Below are 21,016 nucleotides of genomic sequence, written 5' to 3' on the forward strand. Positions count from 1 at the left end.
CAAGGATGGCAGATTTTCCTTAGGATGGACAAAGCTGGATCCAAAATAGCCCCTTTGGCCTGGGTAATGGTGACACACTCCTTTAATCCCAGCATCAGGGAGGCAGAGGCAGTCGGATCTCTGTGAGTTTGAGGCCTGTGAGTTCGAGGCCAGCCTCGTCTACAGAGTAAATTCCAGAACAGCCAGAGATACACAGAGAAACCGTGTCTCAAAAAACAACAATGCTGGGCGATGGTGGCGCACGCCTTTAATCCCAGCACTCGGGAGGCAGAGGCAGGGGGATCTCTGTGAGTTCGAGACCAGCCTGGTCTACAGAGCTAGTTCCAGTACAGGCTCCAAAGCCACAGAGAAACCCTGTCTCAAAAAACCAAAAAACAAAACAAAAAAAATTGCCCCTTTGGAGAGGTCAATTTATCTCTTTATTTGTTGATGATAGTGCCCCATTCTTAAAAGACCTAAAGACCCCACCAGAAAATTCTGACATAGGATAAACACTTGCAACAAAGTTTCAGGACACAAAGTCAATTAGTACCTTTTGGTCCACTGTACATGAGGACTGGAGTGTAGTCAGTGTGGCAACCCACCTGTACCTTGCAGGAGGCAGAGACCATGGAATCTCTAGAGCAGTGGTTCTCAACCTTCCTAATGCTGTTACCCTTTAATACAGCTCCTCCTGCTGTGGTGACCCCAACCATGAAATTGTTTCATTGCTACTTCATAACTGTAATTTTGTTACTACTATGAATCATAATGTAAATATCTGATAGAGGTTATCTGATATGCGACCCCAAAGGGTCCACAGCCCACGGTTGAGAATCATTGCCCTAGACCAATCTGGCCAGCTAGACTAGCCAGGTCAGGGAGCTCAGGGTTCAAGAGACTCTGCCTCGATATATAAGCAACCGAGGAAGATGCACAGCATCAACCTCAGGGTGCCAAATGCATGTGCACATACATGTACCTTCACACACACGGGTACACACACATCACACACACGAGAGAGAGAGACAGAGAAAAAGAAGAAAGTTTTTCTAAATAGCAATAGCAAGCTTCGTAAGAACTCTGGGGGCCAGGGATCCCACTGGCAATAGCCTCAAAAATAGAAGGCTAGGTAGCTAGCTCAGTGGGTAAAATGCTTCCCAAACAAGCCTAAGGGCTAGAGTCAGGATCACCACGACCCACAGCAATGTAGTGCTCAGGAAACGGAGACAGGAGATGGACTAAGTAGGGAACCAAACCAGTGAGCTCTTGGTTCAGACTCTGCCTCAATATAAAAGGTGGAAATCAGCCGGGTGGTGTGGCGCACGCTTTTAATCCCAGCACTCGAGAGGCAGAGGGAGGGGGATCTCTCTGAGTTCGAGGCCAGTTTGGCCTACAAGAGCTAGTTTCAGGACAGGCTCCAAAGCTACCGAGAAACCCTGTCTTGAAAAACAAAAGCAACAATAACAAAAGACACAGAAAGCCATCCCAAGCTAAAGATCACCAGGATTAACACTGTAAAGACAGCTATATCACAAAACTAACCCACAGAGTCAAAGCAAGCCCTATAAAGATTAAAGTGGCATTTCTTCCAAGAATCCTAAAATTTATACGAGTGCCAAAAAGATTCCAAGTGCCCAAAGCAATCCTAAGCAGCAACCTAAATGCTGGAGTGATCACAATACTACATTTTAAGCTAACTACAGAGCCACAGTAACAAAACCTCCATAAGAATGGTACAAAAGCATGTGCATCTACCAATGGAATAGAATAGAGGACCCGAAAGGAAGCACAAACAGCTACAGCCAAGTGATGTTTAAAAAAACAGGCACCATAAGCAAACCTTGAGGAAAGATAGTTTCTTCAACAAATGGTGTGATAAAACATGTCTCAGATGCATATGGTAGCTATACTGGGTTCAAGTAAGGGAAATCACTGATCTTTTAAGAAAAAACCACAACGCTCCTTCAAATGCCTACAGTTTGTGCCCAGCATTTTGCATTGCTGGGCTTCTTGGGAGCTAAGAATGAACACACTCTACTTAGAGAAAGGCCTAAAACCCCTGGAGGAGGCTGCACCACACAGACATGGAAGATGTGGGAGAAGGCATGAAAGGGAGTGACATACCCATTATGCTACTTTCCAGGCAACTTGACCCAAGCCAGAGTCATCTGAGAAAAGGAAGCCTTAGCTGAGAAAATGCCCGCACAAGACTGGCCTGAAGGCAAGCCTGTGGTGCTTTCTTGTTTGATGATTGATGAGGAAGGGCCCAGCCCATAGTGGGTGGGGCTACGCCTGGGCCGGTGGTCCCAGATTCTATAAGAAAGCAGGTTGAGCCAGCCATTAGGCACAAACCAGTAAGCAGCTCCCCTCCATGGCCTCTGCACATCAACTCCTGTCCCGACTTCCAAGCTGTAAGATGAAATAAACACTTCCTCCTCAAATTGCTTTTGGTCACAGTGTTTTGTCACAGAAATAGAAACTCTAACTAAAACGCCCACTATGTCTTAGTGTAGACAGGCCTGTTGGCATTTTGCTGTGGAAATTCTGAAGGTTGGGCACCTAAGGCTCAGATGCAGTGAAATTTTCAACTGTCACCTTCATTTCTATCAGTAGGGATTACTTAGAAGCAGGGTTGTGATCGCATTACCTGTTGCCGTTCGGAACCTGAGGGAGCACTCCTGATCTTGAGGTCATTTGTGGCAAATATTTACTCAGTTCGTGGATTAAGGGGCTCAGGGAACGCAGGTCCATTGGAACTACAGATGGAGTTCAGCAGTCTAGTCAATCCAAGAGCGCTTCTACCTGGAGTCCAGAGTCAAATGCCAACTGCATTCTTAACCTTTTAAAGCCTCTTACCCTTCTTGATACTGTATTTGGCTTTCGGTTAGAATCATTTCCTCCCCTCGAGTCCGGTGCTTTGGATTCTCTTAGGTCAATTCCCTGAAAGATCTTTGTCACACTATTTGTAGTCTGGGGCATGCTGACAGGATCACACCCTGCTGGTACTTAGGTTTTCTCTGGCTTCGAGGACAAAGCTTCAGGGTAGTGCCAGGTCTAAGGTGAAATTCACAGAGCTTGACACAGGACAACTCAGCAACCAAGATAAATGAATCTCAGTGCAATGGTTTTAAAACACAAAACAATGCAAGATCCTTAGGTTATGAATGCTCAGAACTCTACAAAGACAGGCTCTCATTCTGTACTAGGATGACCTTGAATCAGGAGCCTCACTGTAATTCCAGTCCTGGGTCCCCAAATAATTTTCTCCACAAAAGTGAATGAGTGACCTGCAGTCCTTAGTTTGTCAAAATGAAATCTTTTAATATTCCATTCGATATTTATCTTGATTCCTGAGGTTGGGGAAGTTTTGTCTGTCTGGAGCGTCTTCACCCTAGGCCTGGCCCTAGGCCTGGGTTTTGGGTTTTGTTTGTTTTTTTGTTTGTTTGTTTTTTCCCCTTTGGATACAAAATTATCTTCAGCCTTCCTCACCTTTCCCTGACCCTTCTCAGGGTCGAACACCCAAGTTGTAGGTTCTGCCGGCAGCCGCCCCATACTCGGGCCTGATCAGGTGCCAAGGGCAGGCGAGGCTGGGAGGGCGACCTCCCCGGGCTCCTCCCGCAGGTCCCCAGCCACTCAGCAGCTCAGCCATTCTGCGCGCCTGTGCTGGGCGCCTGCCTCGACCCGCCCCTTACGCCGGCAGCTCAGCGCCTGGCTGCCACTATATAAATCGGCCATTTGCTTTGCTCCGCCCCAGAGTCCGGGAGTAGAAGCCGGTTGTCAAGCCAGTCCCGTTCCGTGCTCCCCTGCCTTTTCTTTCTCTTTCAACATGACAGATGCTGCTGTGTCCTTCGCCAAGGACTTCTTGGCAGGTGGAGTGGCCGCGGCCATCTCCAAGACGGCGGTAGCGCCCATCGAGCGGGTCAAGCTGCTGCTGCAGGTACGTCCTGAGATCGAGGGGCCCAGGCAGGAAGTGGGGGATCTGCACAGAAAGGGGGGTACCCTAGCGGGAGAGTGGGGTTCAATCAGTAGGCTTGGGGCGAGGTGAAGGCCGGGCCTGGCCACAGAGCCCGAAAAGCAAACTGGGAGAAGGCGTCTATAAGGACTTGGGAGTTTGAGTGTAGCAAGTGGTCGGGGCCAGAGGAAGCGGAGACGCTTGGGGCCGTCCCTGGCACCGAGAACTAGGCTAGGGCAGCCCGAGAGACACCGTCCACCCCGGCTTTCTGGGGAAGGGCAGTAGGCCTGAAAGCAAGCGCTGGCAAACAACACCTGGCCTTACCGAGAACCTCAAGGTCACGGCAAGGAGATTACAGCTCGGGGCGCAGGCCACGCGGACCGGTTAGGCGGCCGTGCCGCCGCCTGCGAACAACGCGGTCTAACCTCGCCGGCCGGCGGGCTGGAAGTGGACGCCGGGAAGAGCATGTGCCTGCTACCTCCGCCCCCGCGCAGCCCCTCGCCGCCGGCCTTCCTGCCGCGCGCTCGCCGAGCTGTGCCTCTAGAGGGCACTCGCGAGTGCAATTTAATCACCCTCCCCCCCCTCCCAGAACAAAAGTGGGGGTGGGGCGGAAAGGAAGCAGCTCAGGAGACCTGAGAAGTTGACCGTGGTCACCAAGGTGAACGTGTCCTATGTAGGTCCCACCCTAGTGCCTCTGAACCTCACGTGGAGGGAATGACCTTTCTTCCAGGTCTAAAGGTCATAGGTCCGCTTGAGGGAGCCTCACTCACAGAGGTGGAGGCTTACCCCTGTGATGGTGTCAGCACTTAGGATTCTGAAAGCTGGATTTGGGGAAAGGGGAACCAACCTTAAAGATTATGTGTGTGTGTTCTTCCCTTGTCCCTTCTCTGTGGTTGTAACTGTCCCTATTGCCTTCTTCCTGTCCATCAGGTGCAGCATGCCAGCAAGCAAATCACGGCAGATAAGCAATACAAGGGCATTATAGACTGCGTGGTTCGTATCCCCAAGGAACAGGGAGTCCTGTCCTTCTGGCGTGGTAACCTGGCCAATGTCATCAGATACTTCCCCACCCAGGCTCTCAACTTTGCCTTCAAAGATAAATACAAGCAGATCTTTTTGGGTGGTGTGGACAAGAGGACCCAGTTTTGGCGCTACTTTGCAGGGAACCTGGCATCAGGTGGTGCCGCTGGGGCCACATCCTTGTGCTTTGTGTACCCCCTTGATTTTGCCCGTACCCGTCTAGCAGCTGATGTGGGCAAAGCTGGAGCTGAAAGGGAATTCAAAGGCCTTGGTGACTGCCTGGTTAAGATCTACAAATCTGATGGGATTAGGGGCCTGTACCAAGGCTTTAATGTGTCAGTCCAGGGCATTATCATCTACCGAGCTGCCTACTTTGGCATCTATGACACTGCAAAGGGTAAGTATGCTATATGCTTAGACGTTGTGAGAGCTTTGGATATGTTTGCAGTGCTGGGAACTCCACCTAAGGGCCTTGTGCACACTAATCCAGTACTGAGCTGTATCCCCAAGCCCTAGTTTCTTTTGTTCTCTTTTTTTTCTTTGAGGTGTCTCACTGTAGCCCTGGCTGGCCTGGAGCTCACTATGTAGACCAGGCTGGCTTCCACCTCACAGGCATCCACCTGCCTCTGACTCCTGAGTGCTAGGATTAAAGGGTGCAGGCTACCACACCTAGCTCCTGATTTGTTTCTTTGATAAGGTCCTCCTGCCTCAGCTTCCCAAGTACCTCCTATTTCAGGCTTACACTGTTGTACAATCACACTAAGCTATAAAGCTGTTTGGAGGTGGGATTGTCTTATTTATTTATTTATTGGTTTGGTTTTTTTTTTTGAAACAGCTTCTCTGTACAGCTCTGGCTGTCCTGGAACTAGCTTTTGTAGACCAGGCTGGTCTCAAACTCACAGAGATTCCCCCCTGCTTCTGCCTCCCAAGTGCTGGGAATGAAGGCATGTGCTGCCACCACCACCCGACCTGAAGCTGTTAAGAGATAATTTGAAAGATCATTGCATCTACCTAACATTCCAGAAGGCTAATATTTTTTATTAATTCCTGAAAGAAGCCAAATTCTTCCAATATAAAATTTCTGATGAATAGTGTTGTTTGAGTGTAAAAAAGGTCGGCAAAACTACATTTTGATTAACTATATATATATTTATCTTTTCAGGAATGCTTCCAGATCCCAAGAACACTCACATCTTCATCAGCTGGATGATTGCACAGTCTGTCACTGCTGTCGCTGGCTTGACTTCCTATCCCTTTGACACGGTTCGCCGTCGTATGATGATGCAGTCAGGACGCAAAGGAAGTAAGTTCTGATTAAAAGTTGTGGCCACAAACAGGTGATGGCTGCCCTGGATTCAATCTCCAGTGCCATAAAACACTGTAGATGGTGTAGAAGGGATGGAGGTAATAGCCATGTTGGCTGCACAACTGCCTTGGGAGCAAGCAACCCTTTAGATGCCTGTCACGTGGGGTGCTTAAATTATATTAAGAGGTCATCCCTGTTCTCCAGTCACAACATTAATACTTAAGCATTGCCTGTGCTGTTATAGAAATTCTGGGTTTAAAACTGGTGCTGAGTGCTTGGAATGGCTCAAAGTAGAGAGCTTTCCTAGTATGCACAAGGCGCAGAATTCCATCCTCATGATGCCCCTCCCCCCAAAAAAAAGCCTGAAATTGCTTTTTAAAAGTGGGGCTGTTTTTCTTTAGTGTTCTGAACATGGGGGCGTTCATTGGTCTGTAATCATCAACTCCGTGTCTTTATTCTTCGCAGCTGACATCATGTACACAGGCACAATCGACTGCTGGAGGAAGATTGCTCGTGACGAAGGAAGCAAGGCCTTTTTCAAGGGTGCATGGTCCAACGTTCTCAGGGGCATGGGTGGTGCCTTTGTGCTTGTCTTGTATGATGAGATCAAGAAGTACACATAATTATGTCGTAGGTGTTCTCCCCGAGAACAGGCATGTTGTATAATACACCATATCTTGAACATTCTGGACAGATTCTCTGGGCTTGTCTGTTTTATCAGTGGCAACTATTTACCAGTTGAAAAGTGGGAAGCAATAATATTCATCTGACCAGTTTTCTCTTAAAGCCATTTCCATAGTGACAATAATGATGGGACTCAATTATATTTTTTATTTCAGTCACTCCTGATAATAAAAATTGAAGAAATAAAAAATATCTAAAGACAGTTTTGTTTGTGGTCTCTTTCCATATAAAAATCTGCTTTGTGTGTGGATAGGCACTATATTTGAATAGAGTTCAGTATCTCCCAAGGTGAGGAAATCTTTTGTTGAGACTAGCCCTGGCTGTCCTAGAACTCACTATGTAGACCAGGCTGGCCTCGAACTCTTGAGATCTGCCTGCCTCTGCCTCCCAAGTGCTGGAATTAAAGGTGTGCCACCACTGCCCAGCTAAGATGAGCTGGATAACTTCTAAAATAAATTGTCAATCAATTTTTCAAGGAATACCTTGGACATGTACTTGTCAATATTCCCAATTCATTAGCAAAATAAAATTGGGACCAGTGTATCCAAAAACTTGGGTCTTGCCTGTAGCCTGGCATAGCTGCCTGAGTTTTCTTCCCAAAAGTATCATGTACCTGCTTTTCCTACTCCTGTGGTTATTAAACAAGAACCATAGCCAAATTTGCTTTCAAATGACTGTCAAATGAATATCACCTCATTTTAATAATTTTTTTAAGCTAAGGTAATCCCAGTTCTCAGTTTGTCCAATTGCCTTCTTCTTCACCTGGCTCAAGCCGTTTTGATTTAATCCCATTCAAAGCAGAGGATTAAGGCTGGTAGTGCTGAGATCGCAGTGCTCTTCAAGATGATGGCAAGCCACAACTTCGGAACTCCTTTTACAAAAGAGAACCAGCAACTGCATCTTGCCTGCCATGCTTACAGCCTCTCCCCAGGGGGGTTGGGGGAAGATGTTCTTGTTTCTATGGAATAAGCTCTTATTTGGGGTCCGCAGGGGAGCAACTTCAGGAGCTCTTCATTAGGGCTCAGGAATTGTGGATTTTGCCAATACCATGAGATTTAAAGGAAGAATAAAGTATCCTAACCCGTTAAGTCTCAACAAGTACGGGAAGTAAGATGGGTGCACAAAGCACAGAAACGTGAACTCCGCTCACTGGTGTGTGCTACAGCTGTTCACAGATCAATAATGGAACCTACTAATAGTCCCTGGGAGACAGTAGGGCTTTTGCAGTGCACCTACTGGCCAAGCACCTGAGTCACAATGTAACTCAGTTAAGAGCTCTGTATTGATGACAAGGAGGCGACAGGGTTCTCTCCCTTGTAAAGCTGGAACTTGGTGTTGCTTTGCCTCAATTCATTCCTCTCCAGTGGTCGTTCTTTGTTTAGGCACAAGATAAAAAGAACGTCATCAGAGACATTTCTAGAGGGAAGTATTTTAAAGGAAATGCTGTTCTGGGATCACTGAGGCCCGGGCTAAAATCTGGACTCTAGGTTTGACAAGTTACTTTTCTTTTTCTTTCTTTTTTTTTCAGTTTTTTGAGACAGGGTTTCTCTGTAACTTTGGAGCCTGTCCTGGAACTAGCTCTTGTAGACCAGGCTGGCCTCGAACTCACAAAGATCCGCCTGCCTCTGCCTCTTGAGTGCTGGGATTAAAGGCGTGCGCCACCACTGCCCGCACTTTTATTTTTCTAAGCCCCGTTTCCTTATACATAAGATGTGGATAATGACACCTGTTTCAGGGGGTAGTTGCCAAGGTGAACCAGAACATATGTAATAAGCACCCCCCAATAGTACCTGGGATCATCAGAAGGAAGTTGAGCTTCCAGAGTTCTATGATCAGAAGTAGCTGGATTTTCATACTGTATGAACTCAGGCAAGTCAGTTAAGCTCCCGATGGAGCCTCAGTTACCTCACCAGTAAAATGGCCAGATATTGATGTTAGCCATATTTCTTGGAGGATGAAGAGCCCTGTTGAGTAATAGGTATAATACATGGCGTCGAATCAACATCCCAATATGAAGTTCTTTTTTGCCATTCAGCCCCCATTTCTATTGAACAAAGTAGAGCAGTGTTATAAATCCAAGCCCACCTTTAAAAACAAAACCAGACATACCATATTGTGTAGCACTGATAGAAAATAAACTTCAACCCGGGTCTTTCGGTTATAAATTTTGTTCCTGAAAGGGAATAAGAGGCTCTCCACTTAGGGTTGCAAGCACAATACAAGAGGACCCAAGCCCCCTTTATGGTTATTACAATAGATGTGTACTCACTGAGCTACTAGCTATTAAAATAAACGTAGGACCGGGCACTAATGATGAGGAAGCAAGAAGTGCTGCCTCCTGTCACGGGGTGGCTGACACAGATGAGGTGGGAGGTTTCTGTTGTTGTTCTTGCAATTCTGGTTGTTCAATGATTTTTGAAATTTAATTTAAAGACAAAGTGATTTTAATCTCTCCAAGCTGTGCAGGCTAGTGCTATAGAATTCATTACGTCCATTATCCTCATGCAAACATTGGTGGTACACAATCTTAGCAACACCCTAATTTATGCTGTTGTTTTGTTACTATTCAATGCATAACAGGATCTGTGGAGCCTGATTCCAGGTGAGAGAGCCAGAATACAGGTCAGCTCATGAACAGCGCGCTGCCTATTCCAGAGGGCCTCTCCACTCAGTCAGTCTCTGGAAGCGGTGTGCTGCTGCGGGTGCTCCAGACCGCCGGGGAAGACAAGGGCTGGTTTCCCAGAGGGACTGCTTTCGTGCAGGGTAAGTCATTTAAGCCATTATTTTTGTATTAAAAGAGATGCAGATGTTTTAAAAAAGAGATGTGGATGTATTAAAAGAGATGCAGACTAAGGGTTTATTAATTAGGAAGTATTTTGTAAACCTAAACTGCGAAGTGAGTTCTTGTAAACAAGGACCATTGCTGGCTCTTCCCCAGACTCCTGGGGGGGGAGTCCATTCAGTCTCCTCTGCTGTCACGGATACTTTGGGAGAGAGAAAAAAAAATATTTTCAAAGTCTTGACGGACCGAGCAATGGCTTTTCAAGCGTCAGTGTTACTAAAGTGTATTCTATTTTTCCTTTGACATTTGTGGGTATGGGTTTGTAAGTTGCTCTTTAGTTTTTCAGTGTAGTTAATGTTTGCACGTCGTAATCAAAGCCAAACCGTAAAGACAACTTATAAAATGCAAAGTAAAGCTTTCTCCATCCATCTGCCTCTTCCATGCCTAGCGTCTTCCTTTAAAATCACCATTATTGGCAGTTTCTGGTCTGTCTATCCATCCTCACCAAATTGATGCCAATTCTTACAACAGTAGTTGATTTATCGGAACCATAGTCTCACCAGTTAGATTTTAAAATGCCATGAGTTTGGGGGTTGTTTTTTTATTTATTTTTTATTTTTTTAGAAGAGTGTCATTCAGTTAGAGCCAAGACTCCCAGAAGTTGTCGGAGGCAAGAGGGCAGGGAAGAGGTAGCTTCTAGACTCTGAGTTCTGTTTGCTGAGTGTGACCCCCGTCCAGTCAGTCCTTTCCTTTGGGGCTTTAACCACGATCACTGAGGAACCTGGGGGCAAATCACCAAACCATGTCTAACATCAGCGCCTTAGTTTGTCATCCATGAGAGAAAGAGTCTGGGGAGGAGACAAACTCTAAAGTCCCTTCTAGTTTAGACATCCTCCCGTGCCATCATTTTTACATAAAATGCAGAGGCAATGAAAGGACTTGGGTTAGGTGATTTAATCCTCGCAGAGCACAGTTGAAAATGCCTAACACAATTGTAGCTGCATCGTTTCTGGCTCACAGCAGTCCTTTACAGACTGTGTGGGTGGGTAAGCAAAATTACAAATGTAAAGATTTACATCAATTTCGGGACCAAGAAGCAGAGCCCACAGAATTACAGCTCAGGGATGCAGGTCAGAGGTGATCCAATTTACTGCCAAATAATTAACATCTGTCTTTTCAAAGCCTTGTCTTATTATGTGTAATGCTCACTTCTGTATTCAGGTTGAAATGTATTTAAACAACAAATACTGGATGCTGCAATTTGGGAATGCCTTGTGTTACACTCCAAATGTTTGGAGGCGCTTTTCTATCATGCTGGCCATTATTTGCTGTGTGTGCGCAGGTGAACAAGGTCAGAGGCACAGTGCCCCTCTTAGCCAAAGGCTCAAAAGAGCCTTCGGTATCCCAGCAACAGTTATAAACACCATTCAAGAGACAGATTGGGCAGTCGCTTTTACTGGACCCTTTTCAGAGACAAAACTGAGTTGAATTAAAGAAGCCTATTAATCTGTGGTTTTCCTCATGGACAATGGAAACAGGTCTTGAACATCCATCCTGGGGTTGGGGCAGAGGAGTTGATCCCTTAGGCCATTTGCCAATCCAGGAAAGACATTTAGTTAGATTTAGAACCTGATCATATTAAAAGCATTTCACTGCCTCTTCTTTTACTTCCAGAATGGATATACCCAAAACAAAATCTGTTCTAAATAGCTCTTGAGAGGTTAACTTCCAAGGGCCCCACGTTTGGGAGTGGAAAGAAAACTCTTCTGTCTGAGTGAGCGTCAATGCCTGGCAGTGGAGAAAGAAGACATGTTAGCGCCACAGGCATGTACTAAGGATGCTAAGGATGCATTCCCCGCCCCCACAGGCATCCCTTACAGGGTCCCCTTCCAAGCCCTAGAAAAGGACCGGCAATGCATTCACTTGCTCAGATGGTTTGGTAAAATATTCATAATTTTCTTTTAAAGAGGCTGTCAAATCCCATGACATAATATTTCTGTAAAACCTGGATCCATTGTTGCTGCAGAGTTGGAGGAGATGAAGGGGTTTAGAGCCAGCACGGTATACCCGGGCAGTGGCAGATCTAGGCTTGGGACTTCCTTGTTGATCTTTCCCAGAGCCCAATACCACTCCTAGGCTTCCTGCTCATGACTGCTCACAAACTTGTGGGCTTTTCAAAGGCTACAGGGTTTCACTTGCTTTTCAGCTTTTACCTAGGGGCTTGTTTACCTCAGTTTCTCCATGTGGAATTCAAGAATGATGGTAGATCTTACCTAGGGAAAAATATGTAACTTAGATTTAAAGAAATTAACATGTATAAAGTAATTAGAACAATGCTAGAGAAATATTTTTTGAACAACTTGTTTAACAACTTGTTTTATTTTTGTGGTCATTCATTTGTCTTATTTAGGTGTGTGTGTGTGTGTGTGTGTGTATGTATGTGTTTGTTTGTTTATTTATGCTGGGGATCAGAACCAAGGTCTCCCTTATGCTAGACACGGGCTACCTAACTAGGCTATACTTGTAAGCTTCTGTACAATTTTAGTATTATTATAACTGTTAATTGCTTTATCAAGATATTTTATTTTCAACAGGCGGTGGTGGCACACGCCTTTAATCCCAGCACTGGGGAGGCAGAGGCAGGCAGATCTCTGTGAGTTTGAGGCCAGCCTGGCCTACAAGAGCTAGTTCCAGGACAGGCACCAAAGCCACAGAGAAACTTTGTGTCAAAAAGAAGAGATATTTTACTTTCATATCACTGATGGGAAGCTAGTGTAAATGATGCATCCTTATCTGTACATTTTTCTTTTCCTGCCGTACCGAAGATGAACTTAGGGTTTTTGTCCATGCTAGGCAAGAATTCTTCTGCTAAGCTACATCCCCAGCCAGATTTGCACATTTTTAAGACCAGTCTCAAGAAAATTCCACATGTGTTGGATAGAAAGTGAATCAGACAAAGGTTGCAAAGAAAGAAGCGCCATTCCTGGAATGGACTGAACAGCGGGGCCCATGTGGTTTTCTTTTACAACACTGATTACGAAAGGGAGCAAAGGCCAAAATTATATCCGGCCTGCTGTCCAAGCAGGCTGTGCTGCTCAACCGGCCAACCCAGTGCCATCAACCAGAGCCCTTGGAACTCTTTGCCCTCAGAGTATTTCAAGGAATCTGTGAGGTCCGCACCTGATTGCCCAAGCCTGTGTGATTTCACTCCCCAGAGAAAGAAGCCACTGCGCAGAGCCCGCCCCTGGGACCTTTAAAGGCAATAATCTCCTTTCACTTTTGCAAGCAAGCTCGGGGTTCAGGAGTCCTTTCTCTGGAGGAACTGAAATGCTGGGAGAGGTGGCAATGGAGCTCGGAGGGGAGAGTTCTGGCCCTGGTAGCCCAAGGCTGGGGTTCCATCCTCAGCACTGCAAAATATTTTTTTTTAAAAAAAAAGCCTTGTAGTAAGTAGCTTCAGGCTACTAATGAAGGTCTGGATAAAAGTCGTTTGGCCGTGTGGGTAAAAGCACCCTCCTTGCCAGTTAGACAGTTAGGCAGAGAAATTAAAATCCTACCTTGGTGCCGTGTCTGTCTTGAGTCAGGTCACATTCCATCAGTTTTTCTGACAAGAGAATTGGAAGTCCAGCTTTGTACGCATGCGTGTGCGTGTGCGTGGTGTTTACACCCAAGAAAGCAACTTTTTTCCAGGAAGGCAAATTTTATATTGGTTGATTGATTTATTAGTTGGTTGGTTGAGGCAGGGTCTTGCTATGTACCCCATGTTAGGAACTTTTCCTAATGCAAAGTCTCTGCTGACACAAAAATCCCAATCAAGTCAAATCACAACAAGCCAAATTAAGAAATATCCAGGTTTAATGGGATTCCTGCGCTCGAGGGGGAACTGGGAGGCAGCAAACAATGGGGTGGAGGGAGGAGTTGGAAGCTTACTAAATACCCTGGCATGCTGGGATTTGGAGTCCAGACCAATACAACTCCCAGGCCTGGGGGCTACACTCTCAATTTAACACCCCGGGTTAATTTGTTTTTTTTTCTTTGTTTTGTTTTTTGTTTATTTTTTCGAGACAGGGTTTCTTTGTGGCTTTGGAGCCTGTCCTGGAACTAGCTCTGTAGACCAGGCTGGTCTCGAACTCACAGAGATCTGCTTGCCTCTGCCTCCCAAGTGCTGGGATTAAAGGCCTGCGCCACCACTGCCCGCCTCAAACATCGAACTCTAGATTTAAGTTTTATTTTATTCAAATGTCTTCAGCTTCTCCCAAACAGGTTTTTCTTTCAAAATTATCTGTTTGTATGTGTGCAAGTCCCCAGGATGAAACTCAGGTCAGCAGACTTGGCTGATAAACACCTTTACCCATCAGCAGGTAGAGGCCCAGGCTTGCTTTGTAAATGAAGGGTCTTAACCCAGAATGCTAAACACCTCTTGGAGGGCGGACTGGAGACAAGCCTGAGGCAGGAGTGATTAGCCTGTTGGGTGAGGCCCGAATTAAGAAGCATAAGCAACTGAGCAAAGGACTTTGGGTACCCTTCCCTTTTAGCCAGGGTGACACTCAACAAAATGCTAAGGCTTTGGCTTTGGACTATTTTCTCTGACTGTAGCTCTTTTTTTTAAAGCATGTATGTATGCATGTATATGTGAATGCATTTGCTTTTGAGGGTAGGAATTTTGTCTGTTTCATTCATGGTTGTATCCTTGATGCCTAGGAAGTACAGTACTTAGCAAGTAGTAAATATTTAAGAAACATTTGTTCAACTAATTAATTATTGGAATTGTTTCATTGTATGGTAACAATAGTTCCTTGTCTATCCCCATTAGATGTTCTGCCTTGTTCCTCTTTATGTTCATTGAACTTAATACACACAGTAGCTGTGTGGTAAATGTCCCCTGGAGAAAGAAAAGAAAGAATGGATGGATGAATAAATGAATGGATGGATGGATTGCTATGTGCTTTGTTCCCTTGGTTATTGATTGGCATGAATGAGTTTCGGTAGTATCCAGCCCCTTGATATTTGGAAACAATTCTGCTGCAAGGAAATGTTCAGAACCTTTCTGACTTGCATCTCCTATTTTTAAGCCGATTGCTTAGTGGGAAGATCTGGGTACAATAGGAGTTTGGAAATGTCATGGCTTCTGGCCTGTTGTTGCATTGTGTAAGCTAGATAATCTGAGAGGCGGGAGGATGAAGCAGCCTCCTCCCATACCTTCTGTGAACCACAGATGACTCCACTTCAAATGCTTTTACCACCCTCTAAACATATGCTGGCTATTCCTTCCTGAGCTCCTAACGCAGAGCCCTCCCTGTGGGACTTGATGGGCATCTGGTTGTGATGGCTACAGTAATGAACACGGGCTGTCACATAAGATGATTCAAGCCACTCCAAGAGGAGAAGAGCAATCATATTATTGAAGCACCTGAGGACATGTCCATTAGAGCTATACCAAATGCACACCCATGTGACTGATGAGGCCTTATTAGAGCAGGCATGTTCCTAGGCTTGAACCTAAAGTGCCCTACTCTTAAACCCAGCCACAGAAAGCAGATGAAAACCTAGAGTGGATAGGAGGCTCTGACCTACTTAAAAAGCCATGAGAGTCTGACCTTTCTTTCTTTTTATTTTTTTGTTTTTTCGAGACAGGGTTTCTCTGTGGCTGACCTTTCTTGTATGCTGTCCCCTCTAGCAATGACACGCCTTGTCATTTCTTCAGTTTTTGCTGTAAGACAAACCTTCCTCTAATTGGAAGTGGCTTCTATTTAATCCCCCCCATACACAGCCTTACAATACAGGTTCTGTGATCACCATTTCCCAGATTGGGAAACTGAGGTAGCTGGTAAAGCAAACTGTTTATCAGCCAGGTTTGTTGTTGCGGTAAAGTGTGGTGATACTTTGTTTGTGATCTAACAAATAAAGCTTGCCTGAAGATCAGATTGCAGAGCTAAGCCATTAGTTAGCCAGAGAGGCCAGGCAGTGGTGGTGCACACCTTTAATCCCAGCACTCTAGGTAGCGCGACCTCAGATCAAGGTCACCCTGGGCCACACGACCTTGATCGAGTCTAAAATCCCTCCAGTCCCTGCCCCCGGGAGGTGGAGACAGGAAGGGGAGAGGACAGTAAGGTGGGAGTACCCAGGAGCTCAGGCCTTTCAGTGGGAGGATTTTTTTTTTTTGGTTTTTTTTTCTTTTTCGAGACAGGGTTTCTCTGTGGTTTTGGAGCCTGTCCTGGAACTAGCTCTTGTAGACCAGGCTGGTCTCGAACTCACAGAGATCCGCCTGTCTCTGCCTCCCAAGTGCTGGGATTAAAGGCGTGCGCCACCACCGCCCGGCTCAGTCGGAGGATTTGCAGAGCTGAGAAGTCTAGAGCCATTAGAAGCGGCTGCTGCTCTGCTTCTCTGATCCTTCCGCTTTCACCCTGATATTTGACTCCGGGTTTTTATTTAGGATTGCACTACAATAAAAAAACAATCATGACAAAAATAACAACAACAAAACCTTCAGACAGGGTTTATTTCAGTTTACAGTTTAAGTCCACGGAGAAGGGAAGTCAGAGTTAGGAACTCAAGGCAGGAACCTGGAGGCAGAAGCTGATGCAGGAGGTTACGGAGGAACACTGTTTACTGGCTTGCTCAGTTTACATTCTTCTACACCTTAGGATCACTGCCCAGGGATGGCACCAGGTGGCTAGGCCCTTCCACATCAACCACCAATTTAAAAACCGCCCCACTGGTTTACGTACAAGGCCCATCTGATAAAAGCATTTTCTCAACTGAGGTTTCCCCTTCTCCAATGATCCTAGCTTGTAAAACAAACAAACAAATAAACAAAAACCCTAATCATCACAGATGTCCACTTCAACAGAGATCGGGTGGTGTCTGGAAAATGACCAGGACTTAGAAGTGAGTGGCTCAGACCAGGAAACATGGGCCTGTTTGGGTACCAAACATACATCAGGATTGCCTATGGCGAGGTGCTTGTGCAGTGGTTCTGCCCCTTTCCAGATGTGAGACACTGGACAAGACACTAAACTCTCAGCAGCACTTCGTTTGTTCTGTTGTAAAATGGCGATTGCCACCTGTCTAGTGTAGAGGTCAAGATTAAGCGAGTTAGTATTTTGCCAGAAGCCTGTTAAAAGACGAAGTGCTTAAGTGTTCCTTCAGTATCCGCCCATCTGGTCTCTTCAGAAACGGGGGACTTTCCCTGGGAAAGTTTGTCAGGGAGCTTTCAGCGTGGTGGCGGACACAATCGCCGCTGGGAAAGTGGCGAGCAGTGGAAGGAAATGCCCCACTCGCCACGCCTAGAACCAAGGACGAATAGGGGAGAAGGCTGGGAACTCCCCAAGCGGAAATCGCAAGTGCTTCTGGCCTCGTGGGGATTGGAAGCCGCTTAGAGCCGGATAGGACAAGAGAACAGAGAAAGGGGCGGCAGCACAGCTTGGTGCACCGGTGGGAGCGGCGGCAGCGGCGGCAGCGGAATACCCGTCACTTCCGCCTCCCTTCGGCTGCCTCCGGGCGGAATCCTAGCCGCCCTTTCCGAAGCTACCTGCAGAGGGCGCGCTTCTTCGCCACGCAGCCCGTTCCCCACGAGGGCTGCCTGCCAGCTATTGCCGTCCAACCACCTCCTCCATGAGGCCTCCCAGCACTGCTCCAGCCATTCGCTTGCTCTCCTAAACCCTCACAAACGTCATCAGCACTGTATCATTTACAATTTGGGCTTGTGCTGGCTGGTCGGCTAAGTGTGTGGGTTGTGTTAGGCAAGTCTTAGCTCCTCAACAATAGCATTCCTAGTATTTCTTTCAATGGCACGTGTCCAACAAACGCTTGGCGCGCCTCAACTTGCTGTAGAAGCTGCTAAAGGAGATTTTCAGGGTCTCAGTGGCATAGTGCTTTGAGGTGATAAAAGAGACACCTACAAGGGTGTCTGAATGGCCTCAATTGCTCCCATCTTGTCACTGACCAGATGGGGTCAGTGTAACCCACCTCAGAAGGTGGTGCAAAACAAAACCATATGAAGGGGAGCTCATTTAAAAGAGAAAACAACAAAAACGTTTGCTGAGCCCAGCGTTAATGTAGGACCCCTGATAAACCCTTGCCCTCTGAAAGACAGCCCAGGGAAGATGAGAACGGCAAGGGACCGAGTCTGAAAAATTCCTCACGCACACAAACTGTGTGACCTTGGGCACAGCACACCTCGTCACTGAGCCTAATTTTCCAGCTCTGTAACCTTGAGTCTGGACCGAGAGCGGGGCTGATCAAAGAATACGGTAGGCAGATCTGTCACTCTTTCGCTTTTCTGATGAGAATATATCCAGGAAGTAATTTGAATTTCAATTTTCTGTTGAAAGACAGAGTGCAAGTGGCTTTTGTGACGATCACGTGATAAAACGGCTACCCTGGCTCTTTGTCAACTGCAAGAGCCTCTACAAAGGTCTGCCCCCTCCCCCTCCCCCTCCCCCTCCCCCGCTGTTGAAGCCCCTAATAGACACTCAGCAAATGCTTCTTGGGTCAAGAGAGAAGATCCATATATAGATTGGAGAGTTATGGACAGAGATCACCAAGTGTCTGCTAAATGCATTTATTTATCCAGACGCTTGAGTTGCCCACACAAGTGCCCAGTGAAATTCAGTGAGGGGAAGAAAGACTGTGGCCAGGGGTCAAGGGATATGCCTCTATGGAGGCAAGATTTGGGATGGGCCCTTGCTACTGACTTGAATTTTAGCCCACGAGCATGAAGAAGACAACGAGAAACTCACGGCACAACAGGGGTTACGGTGCAGAGGCAGGATGGCACAAAGGCCTGGGAACCGCAAGTGCCGCCAGACCCAGTTTCTAACTGTGGGAAAGGCTCTGCCCTGGGCCTATTGTGACCTCTGGCACACGGTGGGCTCTCAGTAAAAAGGGAGGAAGGGACGAAAGAAAAGATGGTGGGAAGGAGGGGAAAGGATGAACTTGGCTAATTGAAATCAAAACTTCCCACAAATTATGAGGGTTGGGACAGGCAGACCAGCAAAAACTAGAATGCAGCAGCTTGAAGCAAAAATAGCCTCTTTCCCAGGAGATTAGATGTTCTAAAAGAGGAGACCAGAGACTGCCTGGTTTGTTCATCCCTATATGTTTAGCATAAAGAACAGTAGCCAGCACCAAAGAGAAAGAGAGGAAAGTAGAAAGGGGGGGGCTAGTTGGTAAAAGGATTAATGGAAGGGGGACAAGAGACAATAATGGGAATGAATATGATTGAAATGAATTATGCATATTTATGAAAATGTCATAATGAAATCTATTACTATGCATAATTCATATATGCAAATAAAACAGTTTATTTTTTTTCGAGACAGGGTTTCTCTGTGGTTTTGGAGCCTGTCCTGGAACTAGCTCTTGTAGATCAGGCTTGTCTCGAACTCACAGAGATCCGTCTGCCTCTGCCTCCCAAGTGCTGGGATAAAAGGCGTGCGCCACCACTGCCCGGCTAAAACAGTTTTAAAAAAGAACAGTAGCCATTATATAGAGAAGGTTCTAGAAAAAAAAATATCTGATGGAGAATGTAGCAATGGTGGAAAAGGCAAAGAGTGTGGAGTCCGAGGGATTCGAGTTTAAGTTCTAGTTATTTAGGGCGAACTGCTTAATGTATATAAGCCCCATTTTCCTTCCCCAAAAATATATCCATCTCAGAATCATCCTGAAGACTAATGGACAAAACATGTAACTCTTGAAGACAGTAGTTGGTGGTGTTTTCCCCCCCCCCCCTTTTTTTTTAAATTTATTTATTGTGTACACAGTGTTCTGTCTACATTTTGCTTGCACACCAGTAGAGGGCATCAGATGTCATCATAGATGGTTATGAGCTACAGTGTGGTTGCTAGGGCTTGAACTCAGGACCTCTGGAAGAGCAATCAGTGCCCTTAATCTCTGAGCCCCTTTTGTTTTTTTCTTTTTTGAGGGGAGTTTTGAGACAGGGTTTCTTTGTGTAACAATCCTAGCTGTTCTGGAACTCACTTTGTAGACCAGGCTGGCCTCGAACTCACAGAGATCTTCCTGCCCCTACCTCCCAAGTGCTGGAATTATAGGTGTGCACCACAGCCTGGCTTGTTTTCTTTTTAAAAAATATTTTTAGTTTTATTTTTAGCGCATTGGTGTTTTGCCTGCATGTATGCCTGTGTGAGGGTGTCAGATTTTGGAGTTACACAAAGTTGCTAGCCACCTGTGGGTGCTGGGAATTGAACCCCAGCCCTCTGAAAGAGCAGCCAGTGCTCTTATACTCGGAGCCATTTCTCCAACCACTGGATGGTGGTTTTAGTTGACTTTCTATTGCTATGTTAAAGGCCATGATCTAAAGCAACCTGAAGAAGAAAGGGGCTTAAACAACCCTATCACAGTCCATCCTTGAGGGAAAAACTCAAGCAGGGCCGGAACCTAGAGGCAGAAACTGAAGCAGAAACTATGGAGACTGGCTTGCTTTCCATTTCTCTCTCAGCTTACTTTTTTTTTTAAATTAATTTATTTATTTAAGGATTTTTGCCTCCTCCCCACCACCGCCTCCCATTTCCCTCCCCCATCAAGTCCCCAGCTTACTTTTTTAAAAAAAAATATTTATTTATTATGTATACAATATTCTGTCCGTGTGTATGCCTGCAGGCCAGAAGAGGGCACCAGATCTCATTACAGATGGTTGTGAGCCACCATGTGGTTGCCGGGAATTGAACTCAGGACCTTTGGAAGAGCAGGCAATGCTCTTAACCACTGAGCCATCTCTCCAGCCCCCTCAGCTTACTTTTTAAATACAGCCCAGAACCACCTGTCCAGAGGTGGGGCTGCCCACAGTGGGCTGAGCCCTCCCACAGCAGTCAAGAAAATGCCCCCAGGAACTTGCCCACAGGTCAGTTTGGTGAGGGCGTTTTCTCAATGGACATTCCTTCTTTCCAGATGACTCTGTCTGTGTAAGCTGACAAAACAAACAAAATAATAAACAAAAACAAATAAGAAAAACCTATCAAGCACAGGGCCATTGTGATCATACCTTTCTGAGCCAAACAGATTCCCGTAGAGCACTTGGGTACAGCAGACTTTTGTTGTCTGACAGGTAGGTGTAGTGGGGACCTTGAACCTCTACTCCCTGTAGGCATTCAAAATAGAGAGTTGAAGGTAGTGAATCCTAAGACCTGAGGTGAAGCAGTGCGGCAGGAGTCAGGGATGAGGCTGTTGCAACGGCCAAGGGATTTGCTCCAGGCTGGGATGGGTGGTGGCCATAAGGTCAGCAAGAAAGGAATGGCAGGAAAGAGGGAATTCATAGAACAGGGTTTTATGTTTG

General features: G+C 46.2%; 1 protein-coding gene across 1 annotated transcript; it reads left to right on the forward strand.

The window, feature by feature from the left end:
• The first annotated feature begins 3,746 nt into the window (after positions 1–3,746).
• On the forward strand, positions 3,747–7,146 carry LOC121444701 (ADP/ATP translocase 2). Its single transcript, XM_041646605.1, has 4 exons — positions 3,747–3,919; positions 4,865–5,351; positions 6,117–6,257; positions 6,726–7,146. The coding sequence occupies exons 1-4, from the start codon at positions 3,809–3,811 to the stop codon at positions 6,881–6,883; spliced, it is 897 nt and encodes a 298-aa protein (XP_041502539.1). The 5' UTR covers positions 3,747–3,808; the 3' UTR covers positions 6,884–7,146.
• Positions 7,147–21,016: the final 13,870 nt, after the last annotated feature.

This window comes from Microtus oregoni, unplaced genomic scaffold (assembly GCF_018167655.1).
Source record: "Microtus oregoni isolate MIOR12 unplaced genomic scaffold, Mior012 000138F_ref0000102, whole genome shotgun sequence".
NCBI lineage: Eukaryota > Metazoa > Chordata > Mammalia > Rodentia > Cricetidae > Microtus > Microtus oregoni.

Coding starts and splice junctions, on each gene's coding strand:
- LOC121444701 (XM_041646605.1), top strand. CDS start 3,809: ATGACAGATGCTGCTGTGTCCTTCGCCAAGGACTTCTTGGCAGGTGGA. Junction 3,920..4,864: donor GGGTCAAGCTGCTGCTGCAG/GTACGTCCTGAG, acceptor CCTGTCCATCAG/GTGCAGCATGCCAGCAAGCA. Junction 6,258..6,725: donor GCAGTCAGGACGCAAAGGAA/GTAAGTTCTGAT, acceptor TATTCTTCGCAG/CTGACATCATGTACACAGGC.